We start from the raw sequence: 17,139 nt of genomic DNA on the forward strand, positions 1-17,139 counted from the left end.
TTGACTCCTCCTCCTCCGCCCAAACCACCATAATCCTCATGCTCATGCATTTATTAGTCTTACCAGTGTACTGGTATAAAATCCTAATTTTTTCCGACTGTTGTTTTTCCCATGTCAGTTTAAGCAATTTTCTTACTTCCAGATTTCATTCGAACATAATAACATGATATCCATACGTCGCAAGCTATTGACATAACAGGAATATGAGAATAACTTGCATAATAAACTGACTGTGAATCAATGATTTCTACATAATCATTATCATAAACAAATCTCTTGCTTGCTAAAGAATTTTCATCATACACATTCAAGTCAACCATTGTTTAAGGTATAAGGTTAGGGTACCGTCACCACCTTGAATTCAAACCTGAGTTATGCGAATGTTGGAAATTTCTTTAAGTGAGATAGGAATGAGAATAACCTGAAAGCAAGAGATCAAACAAATTTAATCTTTCACTAATTCGTAAATTAAATTACATTCTAATGTAGTTGTGGGATCACTAAATTCTAGTTCTTATTCCTTTAAGTTTAGATCCTCAAGATTTTAGCTTTTTTTTCTTCCCGAGCATCTCTTTCTGAAGAAACTTGCAATTTTATCCATTTAAATACATATATGTCTCTTTATACACATGAAGTTTTTAAGTTTGGATATTCTACGCACATACACATATACCGGCTAAAATTCAAGATTTATCTTATGACGCATATGCACATATATGTAACTGATAAAACCAAAATTTTATTTAGGCATGCATGTACGCATAAGTATACTGGTAAAAAAATTAGATTTTATGTAATTATTATTATGTACATGGTATACGTGATAAAAATTGATTATGCGCATAGATATATACTGGTAGAGAAACTCAAAAGAACTTACGTGTGCATGCATGTGCGCATAAGCATATCAATAAAATCAGGGTCATATATATATATATATATATATATATATATATACAACTATTTAGGTTTGGAAAAAATATATATATATATATATATATACAACTATTTAGGTTTGGAAATTAGGATTTATTCAAAAATCAAGAATTTTCGCACTTATAAACAACTGTCAATGGGGTTTTATGTTTATACAAAACCATAGTTTTTCAATTACACATATGCACTGTTAAATCTTCGGAATTGATATATATATATATATATATATAGAGGGAAATGATTGTGAGCTTGAAGCTCATATAGCTTATATGAGCTTGAGGGCCCAAACACATGTGGGCCCACATTGTTAGGATGATCCAAAGCATTCATTTGAAAGGCCCTTACATAGATAGGGTGTGTACAAAAAATCAGCTCTATAGGATCATCCTAACCCATCCAAAAGTGGAGGGCAAAATGGACAGACACCGTTTGTCACAAATCTGCCCATTTTTGCCCTCCACTTTTGGTGGGGTTAGGATGATCCAATGGAGCTGAATTTTGGTACACACCCTATCTATGATGGGACCTTACAAATGAATGGTTTGGATCACCACAAAAAATGTGGGACCCATGTGTTCGGGCCCTCAACCTCATATAAGCTATATGAGCTTCAAGCTCACAATCATGTTCCTCATATATATATATATATATATATATATATATATATATATATATATATATGTATGTATATAAAGATCATAGTTTTTTTAACACCCACTATCAACGGTTAAATTACCTTTTTTTAAACTATTAAATAACAAAGATACTATTTATTATAATTATATTATCTGATTTTATTTTCTGGATTTATTTAAATCCAAAAATACTATTTTTAATCCATATATCAGTGCTTTTATTTTCTGGATTTATTTAAATCCGAAAATACATATTTTAATTTATTTATTAACTGTGTTTATTTGAAATCCATAAATACTGTTTTAAATATATATATATATATATATATATATATATATATATATATATATAGAGAGAGAGAGAGAGAGAGAGAGAGAGAGAGAGAGAGAGAGAGAGAGAGAGAGAGAGAGAAGTGTTCCTGCGTAGCTGCTCAGATAGCTTATCTGAGCAGCTGTTTCAAAAACTCATGTGGCCCCACATTTTTGGGGTGATCCAAAGCATTCATTTGGAAGGCCCTTCCATGAATAGGGTGTGTACAAAAAATGTGCCCTGTAGGATCATCCTAACCCTGCCATTTGTGGAGGGAAAAAATGGTGAGAAACAGTGTCTGTCCATTTCCCCCTCCACCTTTGATTAGGTTAGGATGATCCTATAGGGCTGATTTTTGGTACACACCCTATCCATGGAAGGGCCTTTCAAATGAATGCTTTGGATCACCCAAAAAATGTGGGCCACATGAGTTTTTGAAGCAGCTGTTTAGATAAGCTATCTGAGCAGCTGCGCAGGAACACTATTCTCATATATATATATATATATATATTAATGGATATATTTAATATACTTAGATTCAAGAAAATTTCCTATGTGTGCCTTAGATTTAATCTAGATCTTGAAGATTATTAACCTAGACCCTATATTGTTAAAGAAAAACTACAAAATCGTAACCCTAATGAGAAACGATGGTCACATGATGTGTGCTTACTTGGATTGGACGATGGCGAAACCCTTCTTCCTTATCCTTAATTCTTCTTTCTTTCTTTTCTTCTTCTTCTTCTCACCCAAGTTTTAGGTTTTGGGAAGAGTTGTGAGCACGTTTTCGTGTGGTGGGATTATATGTTCTTTATAGTATTTGTTTTCTATTATCCCTTAACTTTTTTTATTACTTTATCTCTTGCCCTAATTGTAGTTTCCTTATTGGTTAATAAAAGCAAATAGGATTCGTAATTATGTGAAATACTAAACTTGTTTGGATTGTTGAAGTAAGAAAGTGGGGTCTGCTTATCCTTAGAGAAAATACACAACCCATCACGTTTTCCCCTTCCGTGAGTTTCCTAAAAATTTGCTAAAAGACTCTTAAAATAGAAATCCCTTAATAAACCCATATCCCTACCGTAAATGGGCCATAACTTCTCCAAATCATGTTCGAATCGTGAAATCTTGGTTCCGTTGGATAGGTAATCGAAAAACCCATCCAATGAGACCAAAATCAAGTCAAACGGACAAGATTTGATGCCCCAAAAATTGGTTCTACTTAAAAAAAGGAAGATATACTGTGATTTTTGGTCTTGGATCTATGGTCCAGATTTAATTAAGGCTATTAACTTCCTAGGCCCGTGTGGGGCCGGGTCTTTACATTTAGTCTTTGTACTCTTGTTGCCCTAGTTGGGCTTATATATACATCATATTACATGAGAGAGCTCCAATGTGGAGAATCTCACCATCTTCTCCCTCGCTCTTGTTCTCCTCCTCTCATCCTTATCTTCTAACAAAATTCAAACATGATTAAATCCCTGGTAAAAAATCTCATAATTTAGTCTCCAGGTCAGCACATGCATTTCAACGTATAGTGATTTTCCTTTAAGTAAATATTGGATCTTTACAACCTTCATGTTATGATGGATTGAGTTGCAGGAGATGACCTTGTTCCAATTTTAGCAATTATTTTTTTTTGGATTATTTTTAAATTAAACTCTTAAAAACTTTCTCCGATCATACTGTCTTTTCCAAAACGAAACGCCAAAATGTTCTGTTCCACAAACCAAAAATGAAACGAAGGGGTGAACGAAACGAAATTTACAACTAAGATCCCCAATGAGTATCCTTTCATGAGTAACTAGCCAAAGGAATCCAGCAACTCTCAGCGTGGGGTATGAATCCCAAACGATAGGTATACTGAGCTCCAACCTAAAAAGGGAAAGTGAATAATACCAGGTGATAGAAAAATGCTTCAAACTGTCGGGAGACCATATAACCTTATCAAGGATGTCTCTAAGAGAAATATAAACACTTTTTATTGTGTTCGAAAGTTTAAGAAATTCAATACATGTTTAAATAGATGGACCTTCCCTAAGAATTAGATTTGTGACCACTTGAGGATTGCAATGATTGATATAGCCCTCAACCATGGTCACAGGGTTTAAAGCTTTCTTGAACTGGGTGGGATAATCCTTTCCAGAGAGGAATCCCTGCACCATTTATCAAGCCACTTCCAATATTAAATCCAATTTCATAGATGAAAAATTTGCAAACAGGCTTCCAAGACTTCGAGAAATGGGAACCTTAGCATTCCACTCCCTAAGAAAACTAGGAATCCATGGTACTGGTACTTGGCATAAATGATTCTAGTCCAATGGTCATCAAGGTCGGCAAGGAGCCTCCACCATCATTTAGGACTTTTTTGGTGTGGCTGATATTGATCTTTAAATTGGGGGACTTTTTTTACAGTTGACAAAGCTAGATTATTCCATTTTATAATGAACGTTTGCTCTATGAAAAGATCATATTTGATCTCTTGATTTTTTCTTGTTATTTTTTTTTTTTGCAAATAAGTGGGCTTTCATGTGGTGGATTTTCTTGTTTCTCTTCATTAAGAGGATACCTCTTTTCGAGGGTCGTGGTTGGTTTGACTCGAGTTTTGTTCTTTTGCTTCATTGCTTCTTGTACTGCTATTATAGTTTTGTCAAACAACGATGATACAATTTGGTATTTAGATTGTATGTAAACTATTGTAAATTTGAGACACTTTTACTTTCTATCAACAGAAATCAAGGAAACGTTATCAATTTTATTGAGATGATACAATTTGGTCTTTAGATTGTATGTAAGTTGTAAACTATTGTAAATTTGAGACACTTTTACTTTCTATGAGCAGAAATCAAGGAAATGTTATCAATTTTATTGAGAGACTTAAGGTTTGCTTCAGCTGTGGTACATCAGGTATGTGAATTTTTTACATATTGGATATGTTGATCTTCAAACTGACTCTAAATACTTTTAAAGCAACTATTTAAAGATACATTAAATTTTTATTTTTATGCAAAATTTGATAGGGTTACTTATTCCATTTAGGTGTGATGAGAAGTTTTTTACATATTGGATGTGTTGATCTTCAAACTGACTTTAAATACTTTTAAAGCAACTATTTAAAGATACATTAAAATTTTATTTTTATGCAAAATTTGATAGGGTTATTTAATGCATTTAGGTGTGATTATTTTCAGCTGTAGACATTGTAAGTTTCTAAAACAACATACTAGATTAGTAACGATTCCCTTCAAGCTAAAAAATTTGTTACCAAGAATCAAAAGAACAAACAATTGGCTTTGTGAGCGTATGGGACTAATTGAGGCTTTTCTCTGTTGTGGGTGTTCATGTGAATGTCCATCCTTCATAGGATCAAAGGGATAGGAGCTATCAACATCTTGATATTTCTGATAAAACAAAGGTAGAATGTTGCAAATCCATGCACACTAATAACTTGAGTGAATGTATATGTTAGACAATCTACGTTGCTTTGATCATAGGGAATATCTATCATTTTGTAGCTAGTGAATCCTTCATCTAGAACTCAAAGCTCAAGTCAGTTGTTGATACCCACGCGAAATGCTAAACAAGCTAGAGTGAGAAACTAGATGAACTGAATAACTAACGAAATTCGTGTTAGCAACAGAAGTATAGAGCTTGAAAAATACGTGGACTTTTCATAAATAGAGGATTCCATGTGACTGTAGATACCTTCTTGACATGACTCGCACCCTCACCTTCCAGTTGAAGGTGCCTAAGTCTTATTTGGGTGATGTTGTCCTCACTACCTGCTTCTTGGCAATTCGTCTTCCTCCTCTATTGCATAATTAAATCACATTCTTTGTTCTACACCCCTCTTGGAACCCATTTCTACTGCTCCCACAAGTCTTTGGTTGTGTCTTCTTTGTTCATAATTTGTCCCCTGGCTTGGACAACTTAGATCCTCGTGCTGAGAGTGTGTTCCTTGGTTAGTCCTGTACCCAGAAGGGATATATGTTCTACAGTCTTCGCTTGCGGAAGCTCTATGTTTCTCGGATGTCAGTTTCTTTGATATTATACCTTCTCTATTTCTGCAGTTGACACCCTACAACACATTGGACTACTCATTCCTCTTTCATCTACGTCTGTGGACCCTTTCTCTTCTCCTTTATAGGTGTACACTCATGGCCCTCGTCAGATCATGTGTACTCCTGATGATTTTAACCCTTAACCCGATCACCCACATCCCCAGTTTGACAGATCCACATCGGGCCCTTAGGTAACTGATGTTCCTTCTACTTATGTTGATTCTCCCGTTGCATCTCGCACTCGATCACGTAACGTATCCTATCCTATCTCTGACTTTCTTTCCCATGGTCTGATTTCTCCTGATTATCATACATTCATATCTGCTTGGTCTTTTGTTATTGTGCCTAGATTTGTTGCAGATGCCTTAGCTCACCTAGGTTGGTATGCTTCCATGGATGCTGAGATGCGTGCACTACACTCAAATGGTACTTGACAGTTGGTGTCACTTCCTCCTGGTGCTCAGCCTATTGGATGTCGTTGGTTATTCTCAGTTAAATACTAGCCAGATGTGGCGGTTGAACGTCTGAAAGCATGTTTAGTTGTCAAGGGGTACAATTAGACCTTTGGTGTCGATTACACTGAGACTTTTTCTCCGGCTGCAAAAATCCTATCAGTCCGTGTGTTGATATCCTTAGCTGTGAATATGGGCTGGCCAATATATCAATTGGATGTGAAAAATGCATTTCATCATGGTGATCTCAATGAGGAAGTCTCTTAGAGCAACCTCCAGAGTATGTTGCGTAGGGGGAGATGAAGCCCTCTCTATGCCTTCTGTGTAAAGGACTATATGTGCCTAAAAAGTCTCCTAGAGCTTGCTTTCGGAGATTCAATAAGGCAGTTATGCGTTTTCTCATGAATTAATGTGCAGTAGACCACTCGGTTTTCATCTCGCAGTCTGATGGTGGATATGCTTTTCTGGTAGTTTGTGTGGATGAAATCGTTATCATTGGGAGTAATAAGGAAGGCATACAAAAGCTGAAGGACTCCCTTCAGAACGAATTCTATACCAAAGAAAATAAGGCATTTGTACTTAAGGGAGCCTATTCACGTGGTAGACTATCACTGTCTCAAAGAAAATATCTTGGATAGATTAAAAGAGATAGGATCCTTGGGGTGAAACCTGTTGAGGTTCCCATCGACCCTAATGTTAAGCTTTATCCCGATCATGGGGATTTATTAGAGGATTGAGGCAAGTACAAACTATTAGTGGACAAGTTGATCTACTTGACCTTGACTCATCCAGATATTTCGTTTGCGGTGTGTCAATTTATGAGCTCCCTACATACCTCTCATCGAGCAACAATTCAGATAATTTAGTATTTGAAGAGGGCCCCTGGTAAATGTTTATTCTTCAAAAGACATAATCATATGAATTTGGAAGGGTTCACGAATGCAGATTGGGCTGGATGCCCTTCGGATAGAAGGTTGACTATAGGGTATTGCACTTATGGTTTTGAATGGAGAATACACTTCTCTCTCTCTCTCTCTCTCACACACACACACACACACACACACACACACACACACACATTTCTGATTGTTCTCTTTCTTCCATGGAGAGTCGGATACATTGAACATCTCTCTTGGTTGCATTATTATGTGTAAAAACCTAAATCCCTTACCTTGTTTTCCCCCTCCCGATGATCTTTCCTTGTCTTTCCAACTTAAAATCCCCCTCTTAGAGTTAGTGTCCTAAAAGCCAGTACATTTCATATATCGTGTCATTTTAATATTAATAAAGGTTATATTTCATCACATCTATTGGGTATTAAATAAATGAATGTGTGATCTGCTTAATATTAGACACATATTCGTTCTTAGGTAGCAAAGTAGGAATACCATGCTCAAGGATTCACAGATCCTAGGGAGCAAGGAGATATGGCATCCCGGTTCTTTGCGGACCTTAAAGGTTCCTGGATGGGGTCAAGATTGGACATCTCATCCTATATACAACCAGCATCAGTCTTGCCTACATGTCCGTGTCGTGGAGTGTCTTATCTCAGTCACTTGCGTAGTGGACCCTAAGCAAGAAGAGTGGGTGCGACGATAGGATCACGCATTGAACAAGATCACACTAGAGTAGCCCGTGGACAGAAGTTGGTAAGGCTATTCTACCAAACAGGACCCTTTACATGTCCGTAGACCCGAGTGTTCATATTGGTCTGTGGGCCCAGCCTAGATTCTTGGTCTATCTAACCGTGGTCTTTTTATGGGTCACTAGAGGGCAATACGAGAGTCTTTGACAAACCCACAAGGCTAATAGGGATACCCGACATGGAATTCTCCACCCCAATTACGGGGAGATCAACTACAGTTTCGGTCAGAGTAGTAGGCCTATAAAATACCTTGGCAAAGTGGATTTGATAAATGGTTTATCAAATATTTTACTAAAACACTTGAATATTTTTCAAATGCATTTGCGGGCCCTAATTGCTTGATCAGAAGGTATATCACGAGTGGTCTCAGGGGGATACCCCTGTAGGACCCAACTTAGTAGATGTGGAATGAGAAAGGACTGGCACATATTATACGTGATTAGGGGTATGATGATTTCACGGTCATCTTCAGGTTACATCTCGATGGAGGCCACTGATCCAACGCGATTGTAGTTAACTACGGAGCAAGATTGCAGTGGGGCCCATTATTGGGTTCTGCAGGATCGACCGTCAGATCATTGGAACGATCCCACACAACTCGAATGACCCATTTATATCCTTTGGATAAGGGTCTTACATTTAATAGATTGCACGGACGGACTTGTTTCGTTGCCTTTGATTCAAGGGAAAAGATTTACGTGGTTGCTTTGGTGTACACATACCACTGGACACATCTGGAATATCCAAAGTAGTTAATTGTTAACTTAAAGGTATTTTGGGAATTATTGAAAATCTGAATGGTGCTTTTATCTTATTGGATGGGAGGAATTAAGTTTATTTAATTAGAGAATTAAATAACAAGTGTTTATTTAATTACAAAATGAGCTAACAGACACCTACTATTAAAACAACCATATCTCACTAACCATTTGGCCAAATTGAGTGTGTAAATACACTTTGGAAACGACTTTCAAAGGGCTACAACTTCCTAGTTTGTAGCGGGAATAAAATCGGTTAGCAGCTTTGTAGCGGGAATGCACCTCATCGGGGTGGGCCCCACATGCAAAAATGCCCTGCCCAAGCATACCACTTTTTTCCAAGCTTGGGAACATGCCCAATGTTAGTAGGGAACCTCCATAGGTTCCCACTCTGTGTTGGTTTCCAATATTCAAAGTCTAGTTAACTAGTTTTCTCAATTTGAGTCAAATTGTGAGAGAAACTTTATGAATTTTTTAAAGTAGGAAACCAACTATATATAAACCATCATAGCACATTTTTGGAGGCTATTCAAGGATGAAAAATTCATGCTCCCTCATTGGAAAAACATCCAAGACTATTTATCTCTTCTCCTCTCAAGTTTTCTCTCTTTATCTCTTAGTTTTTCAATTCTCGTTCAAATTGTTTTGAGAAAACCTAAAGCTCAATCAAGAAAATTCAAATTCCCATCCAAAGGTACTTATATATATCAGTACATATTTTGAAGAAAAGTACTTCAAAGTCCCTTCACGCAATTTGAAGGAATTCATCAGTTCAACTTGCGGGTCTGCGGCGATCGGATCGTTCGTATCCGTTCGAGGAGTAAATCAAGTAGAGGCTAATATTATGGTCTGTCATAAAGGTATTTTTATGTCTTATATTTTTATTTGAATCACCATCAGATCATCTAGACTTTAGGTTCTTGGGTTAATGGGCGAAATCGACGAGAAATTTTTTGTTCTAGGTCTGTTGTGCATAGAGATTTCGCCTGGGGTGAAAACTCTTCTAACCCCCTCCCCCGGCGCGCGCAATGTGCTATCGTGCACCTTTGATCTCTGTGACAGAGTTTTTTGTTTTCATCATCTACTTTTCTCATATCTTCATTTCTCTCATCTCTAAGCTCTTTCGAAATTAGCTATGATTTGGCCGACACTTCGAATTTATTGTTGACACACGTGTCATGTCGTGTCCGACACACACCCGTGTCCACACGTGTCGACACTCTTTTAGACACTTTTAAATGTCCGCTAGAAGTATAGGTAACTTTATATGTATGTACGTGTATGGGGGTGCCACTATTTCTAGATTTTTAGGGATTAGCCATGTTAGACACCCCATATCCACGTCGAAACTTAGCACACAAATCTATATACACAAATCAAGATTATATATGGTATCTATTTTAGGCATGTCCCCGTTTCTAAATTTTTAGGGGTTTGCCGTGTCCGACACTTCGTGTCCGTGTCAACACGCGACACTCGTGTCTGTGTCCACAAATCATAGGAAATTAGCATCTGATCTACATGACAGTTTTGATCTACTTTTCTCGTGTTTTATTTTCTCTCTTCTCTAAACTCTCTTCCATAACCATAATTTTTCCTTCTCCTCTCTCGTGTACTCTCTTGATTGCATTCTTCCGCGTAAAAACCCTAAATCTCTTCTCTCATTTCAATTTGAATCTCTTTCTATAGTCCCTTACCTTGTTTTCTCCCTCTCGAAGATCTTTCCCTTCTAACTTACAATTGATCATCCTTTTTTGGCTTTCGTGCACCTTACTTTTGTTAGGATACTTAATTGAGTTTGAAATCCACAAACAAGGTAGTAATCCGCTAATCTTTTTTTTTTCTTCATTAAAACAAAGAAAAAGTGGCTATAAGCCGATAACCAATACGAAAGAATCGAACCACAAAAAGTAAAGAATGATAAAGAGATCACAATTCCGACATTTCTTGCTAGACCGCTACATCGTTACAATGAACACCAAAATTGGCCAAACCTATATTATAAAATGGAACGATCTACCCTTCCTCTAGTAACAGCGATATTAAAGACAAGAAAGTAAATAAGCTTCCATAGTGAGAAACAACGTACAATAGCAAGGTCCAACGCAAAGGCATGCTAGACCAAAGTATTGAGTTATGGCTTCTGCTAATGTAGAGTTCAGCTGGTTGGGACATTTTTTATAGAGGCTACACTGGAGGTTTGATTCTTATATCATCTACTGTGATTATCAAACTGCATTAAAGTTTTCTTGGAATCTAGTGTTTCACATCAGGACAAAGCATATACAGACCAATTATCACTTAGTTCATGAGAAGACAGAGAGTGGCGAAGGTCCCTCTATGTTCCAAGGAGCACATAAGCTTGAGGGTGGATGCTGGAAATAATTGTGTAAAATATATTGTGTGCTCTTTGTCGATCAACCCTCACTACATATATCTTGGTCTTTATGTAAATGAGCAAATACTTGTATTTGCGTAAGGTAATGGGAAATTAGAATTTTCTTCTCCTTAGAGAAATTTTGTCTTTTCCTCCTTTGATCTCTCTATTCACCCCAAGGTATTTTTAACATGATCAGAAATTAAAATTTTCTTCTACTAATAGAAATTTTGTCTCTTCCTCCTCGATCTCACTATTCATCCCAAGGTATTTTTAACATGAACAATTCTTGTAGCTTGTTGGATCTTTATATTTGTAGTTTACGTTTAGCGAACTGTTTTCTTTAGGGTAATACGGTTTTAGATCTCATACCGTGTGTTCATGGATATATCTGACATAGTTCTTGTTGCCACGTTTCCCAATTCACCAGAACTGTGATTTTCTTCTTTTCTTTTCCTCAATAGTGAAATGCAGACAGTTTTTTGATGTGATTAATATGTATGGCTTTAGATTACATCCATTTTACTTTGTTTTGATATGTTGCCATTTTGGGATTGAGCCTCTAGCTCGATGCTCAAGGTTTTGTTTTTCAAGCTAGAAATCGGTGGTTCAATCCCAGCTTACCTACCAAAAAAACATGTTGCCATTTCTATTTTAGATTTTTATTTTTCATTTCTTCAATACATCACTCATCAATGTATTTCATGGAAGCAAATAAAGGTATGTGATCTAGTTTTGCTTTTCTTTTCATTGTTCTTTAAATTTGGCCATCCCCTTTTCGTAACAGACCTACTACTTTCTGCTTTAGTCAACCTTGTTTCTAGATTTTGGTTATTTATTTTGATCAATCTTGCATTTGTTAATGCCACCACCCCAGGAAGCTCTTGCTGCAGTTTTTGGGAATGGATTGTCAACGGCATGTGTTGTGAATATGGGTGCTCAAGTGACATCTGTTATCTGCATTGAGGTAAGAGCATTTTCTTTTTCAACTTTTAGTACTTGGGATTTGCAAGCGTCCATTGCAGAAGTCCATTTTACGGAGTATCTGTTGCATGAGAGAGCATCCACATCAGATTACTTAAATGAATAAGACAAAATCTGAGCCTAGGTGGCTGCTCTCTCAGGCAAAAGACGCTCCATGAAAGGCCTTCTGTGATGGACGCTAGCAAATCCCTTAGTACTTATCAATGTTTAAGGCTTGCTGCTCAAACTGCGATGGACGCTAGCAAATCCCTTAATTCCATTTTATATCCTTGCATTTGGGGTATTATGATATTTAGCCATCTCAAACTGTCACATTTGTTGGATTAGGAAGTTTAAAGCTTTCACTCTATGAGGTATATTTCAATAATTGTAATCCTTTTATATGTTCAGGATGGAGCGGCTCTGCCTAATACAGGTGTGACTTTGCCCTATGGTGGAGAGGTAAGCATTACTTGTTTTGTTCATGATTTGCCCCTCATTGTTGCTATTTCATGTTATTTTATCCTTTTTTAGTGGAAGAGATTCCAATTGCAAGTATTATTTAATTAACAACCCATATCTGCTTGGAGCTATGACCTATACAATCGAAATGCTTTGCTACATGCATTGGGTACTGAACTCCTAATCACAGGAATTGATTGATTTCTTCACTCTGCTCATAAATTTCATGGAGAAAACCGTAGTTTGTGTACTGAACTCCATCCTGTCGGCACCAACCAATATCTAGCACTCTGCACACCATAAAAGTCGGCCACAAAGAGCCAAGGTTCAAGGTTTTGGTTTCGGTATGCATTTTGGTCGTGATGGAAATGAAGACATGTCGGTTTCAGTTGAAATTTTAGTGGAAATCTTTTAAAATTGCGGACACGTAGAGAAACATAAGCAAATGATGGACATATCAGATGAAACTTCAATAAGTGCTAAAATAAGCACACGTATATGCTCAAAAACCATCACATAAGCAACATAACTCATAATCGTTTTACAACATCGAACACCTAGTGACATGGCCTGTTGCGCATGTCTGATTATATAGTACACACCAATTTCACTTGTAATTCATATAAATATTTATCCATAATACATACGACACATGTCACATGCCTTGACGATTGAGCTAGAGGCTCAATCCCATTTCACAGGCAGTTCATATCAATATTAGTGTTATATTATATCATTATGAGTTTACATAATTATATTGATATGAGCTGCATGTGAAATTACTTGTGGAATGATGATGACGGGTTCATGATGCCTCCACTATATGCTCACTTGGAATACCGTGGATCGTCAAGCACACTTTACAATGCCGCATGTGCTGGGGCAAACTTTACAATGCCTCATATGGTGGTGCACAAGGTTTTAAATTCCGGTTCGGTTTTGCTCGGCATGGAAACGAGACCATTTCGGTTTTGGTGGAAATTTCGGTGGAAATCGTTTAAAATCACGTAACGTATGGAAACATATGCAAATGATGAAATTTTTTAATCTCTTAGTAAATGATGAAATTTTAAGATGAAACTTTGGGAAATGCTAGAATAAGCACAAATACATACTTATAAACCATCACATATAAACCATCACATAAGAAGAAAGTCATCCATAGTGGCTTAATCACATTGAACACCTAGTGACATGCATTGTTGCGCATGCCTAAAATAGTTAAGTCAATAAAGAAGTAAATGTAGTGAAATATAAGAAAGTACAATGACCGGTCTCCCCTTTAAGGACCCCAACTCTTTGTCAATACCATAGAGTTCTCAACTCAACTCAACTAAGCCTTTGTCCCAAATTAGTTGGGGTGTGCTAATGAATACTCAATTCAATTCAACTAACCCTTTCTCCCAAACTAGTTGGGTTGGCTATTGAATACTTATGAAAATTTTCATGAAGAAGGTGAAAGAATCTAACCGGCTCAGAGTGACTAATCCTGACACTAGTTGGGTTCGTCTACATGGATCATTTTGTTCCATTCTCTCCTATCCAAAGTCATGTTCTCTATCATGTTCCTAACCATCAAGTCTTTCCTCATTGTTTCTACCCAAGTTGTTTTCGGTCTGCCCCTCCCTCTTTTTACTCCATCAACTTGGCACGAGCCACTTCTTCTCGCTGAAGCATCCAAAGGGGCCTATGTTGGATATGCCCAAACCATCTTAAGTGGTGCTCTCTTATCTTCTCCTCAATTGGTGCCACCCCCACCTTTTTACGGATTTGTTCAATTCTAATTCTCTCTAACCTTATGTGGCCGCATATCCATCTAAGCATTCGCATCTCCGCTACTCTCATCTTATGCACATGCTGTTTCTTGGTGGCTCAACATTCTGAGCCGTATAGCATGGTTGGCCTCACAACTGTCTTATAAAACTTTCCCTTCAACTTGTAGGTATTTAACGGTTGCGCAGAACTCCTGAAGCATGCTTCCACTTCGACCAACCTGCTCTTATTATATGGTTAACATCCTCTTCAATCTCTCCTTCCTTATGTAGGATTGAACTAAGATAGCGAAAGATATCCCTCTTAGGCACCTCCTGTCCAATCATATTTACTACATCCTCGCCCCGCCTCCTTACATTACTAAAGTTGCACTCCATATACTCTGTCTTAGTCCTACTCAGTCTAAAACCTTTGGATTCCAAAGTAGTTCTCCATAGCTCTAACTTAGCATTAACTCCTGCTTTGGTTTCGTCAATTAATACTATGTCATCTGCAAATAACATACACCATGGCACCTCATTCTGGATACCCTCCGTGAGTTCATCCATAGCTAGCATAAAAAGATAAGGGCTTAGAGCTGATTCTCAATACCACAAAGAGTTACGAGGTATTATTGGTCCCATGTGACATCCCATGCGTAAGATTCAATTACTTTATTGTGCAGATCAATGATGTTGCCTACCAAATATCATTCTCTACATTAGTGAAACAAAATGCAAATAATATCTTTTCATTTTTTTTGTCGTTCCGATCGTTTCGGGTGAATTTTAGGAATTTCGGTCAAAATTTCATAGAAATAATGACATGAAAGGAAATCATGTAGATTTCGTTTCGGTGGGATGGAAATCAAAACATTTTGGCCGTTTCGGGAAAATTTCAGAGAAATTTAAAACTATAGTGGCGCAAGCTACACAATGCCACAAATAGTGGGCCAAACTTTCGTAGTGCCGCTTAGTGGGGTTGTCACTCTTATATTTTGTGAAATCCTTTTCTATATCATGGTGTTTGTCTATGTACTGTTTGTTTTATGTATATCGCATTCTTTATCCACTTTATATATAGACTTATGTTCTCTCTTTTGTTTATTTTCTGTTTTTCAAAGTTTATGTTTCTTTTAGATGTTTATTTGCACTGTTGAAGTGCAATAATGCCCGCTTGTGATTATTGCTACCTTAAAGATCCTGCATATGTTTATGCAGATGTAATCCAAAACCACAAAGTTGTGTTCCATATGATTTGTGATGCCGCCAAATGTCTTTTCTCCTTCGATTAGTAGTTGTTGATCGTGTTTCTTGAGTGTCATTTATGGGTCTAGAAAGAGATGGAATGAGACTTATCAGATCAAGAGTTTCAGTAGGGGTGCAACTCGGGTTGGGGTGGGTCGGGTTGAGGCCAACCCGACCCAAACCCGAGGAGCTCAACCTCCAACCCTAACCCAACCCAACCCAACTCTCAACCCGGCATTGCTAACCCAACCCAACCCAAATTGGTTTTTCCTTAACCCAAACCCAACCCGAGCCAACCCGAATTCCCAAGTTGGGTTTTTCCCTAAAATGAAAAAATGATGGAATCAGCCCAAATCGAAAATAAGGAAGAAAACCCTAAAACCTAAAACCAAAAAATGATGGAATCAGCCCAAATCTGCACTCATTTTTTGAAACCTAAAATATAAATGCTTTCTCGAGAGAACAAAACACTCAAATGAGAGAGAGGGAGGGAGTCGTACCTGGTTTGTAGAGGAGATGGAGCTTCGGGGCTTCAATGGAGAGAGATGAAGTCTGCTTGAAGAAGATGAAACCGAGCTTCTCAATGGGTTTTTACTTTTAGGGCACGAAAAAAAGACTAAAAAGTTATGGGACTATGCAATCGTTTGAGACTTGAGATCATCCAATGAATCGTTTTTTGCATGCTTCAATCTTGCGGTTGAGATCTCTTCTAGGTTAGGGTTTTTACTTTAGTTTACCTTTAGCCCTTTGCTTTTTGTCCTTTTGTTTTTGATAAGTATCTATTATTATATTTGCAATGATAATGATAGAAACAAAAAACAAAACGTCAGGAACTACACAAAGTCAAAAACCTGTATTTATCTATGCCGGGTTACGGGTCGGGCCGGGTCGGGTCGGGTTGCCTGATGCCCAACCCAACCCAACCCGCCCAAAAATCAGGTTCAACCCGACCCAAGTTGCACCCCTAAGTTTCAGAGACCTTGCTCTGGTACCATGCTAGAGAAGAAGATGATTTGAAGGAATGGAGAATAGATTTGTGTATACACGCTCTATTTAGAAAATGTTTCCAAGAATGCTTTTGGTTTGCTAACTTCCATGGGGCAAAGAAGTAGTTGATATGAAGGAAAATTAGAACGGAAAATATTTGGGCTAGTGAACCGTTTGGTAGCACGGGGTAGTCTATGTGGAAGTCAATTCCTTATTTTCTAATATGGAATATTTGGAAACAGTGAAATAACATGATATTTGGATAAAAGCAGAAGTGGCGGCACCGAATTGTTATTGACATCAAGTTAGCCGTAATAGCATGGACTGGAGAAAAAGGTTGGTTTTACTTATAGTGTTGGAGAAATTCTTAGAAATTGGCTTGTGGTTTTATGGGAAAAGAAAAGAATCTCCTAAGCGGAAGTCCCCTCCGGTGTGTTGGGTCAAGTTGAATTTTGATGGAAGCTCTATCGGTAATCCGGGTTGAGCCGGAATCAGAGGTTTGATTCGTGATGATAGTTGTGTTGTATTGATGTCATTCTCAGGTCCAACTGGAA

At 37.5% G+C, this 17,139-nt stretch overlaps 1 protein-coding gene across 5 annotated transcripts in view; it reads left to right on the forward strand.

Moving 5' to 3' along the window:
* Positions 1–17,139, forward strand: part of ARP9 (actin-related protein 9) — a 117,312-nt gene that overhangs the window by 40,481 nt on the left and 59,692 nt on the right. For all 5 annotated transcript variants that reach the window (XR_013238581.1, XR_013238580.1, XR_013238582.1 and 2 more), the window contains 3 exons: positions 4,724–4,788; positions 12,052–12,141; positions 12,549–12,599. Coding sequence is in view for 1 of the 5 variants with exons in the window: in XM_077367722.1 (XP_077223837.1) it covers positions 4,724–4,788; positions 12,052–12,141; positions 12,549–12,599 (206 nt within the window). In the remaining 4 variants the exon portion in view is untranslated. The remainder of the gene's footprint in view (positions 1–4,723; positions 4,789–12,051; positions 12,142–12,548; positions 12,600–17,139) is intronic.

Source organism: Tasmannia lanceolata, unplaced genomic scaffold, assembly GCF_043159265.1.
Source record: "Tasmannia lanceolata isolate RefF3 unplaced genomic scaffold, GAP_Taslan_0.1 ptg000024l, whole genome shotgun sequence".
Lineage (NCBI taxonomy): Eukaryota > Viridiplantae > Streptophyta > Magnoliopsida > Canellales > Winteraceae > Tasmannia > Tasmannia lanceolata.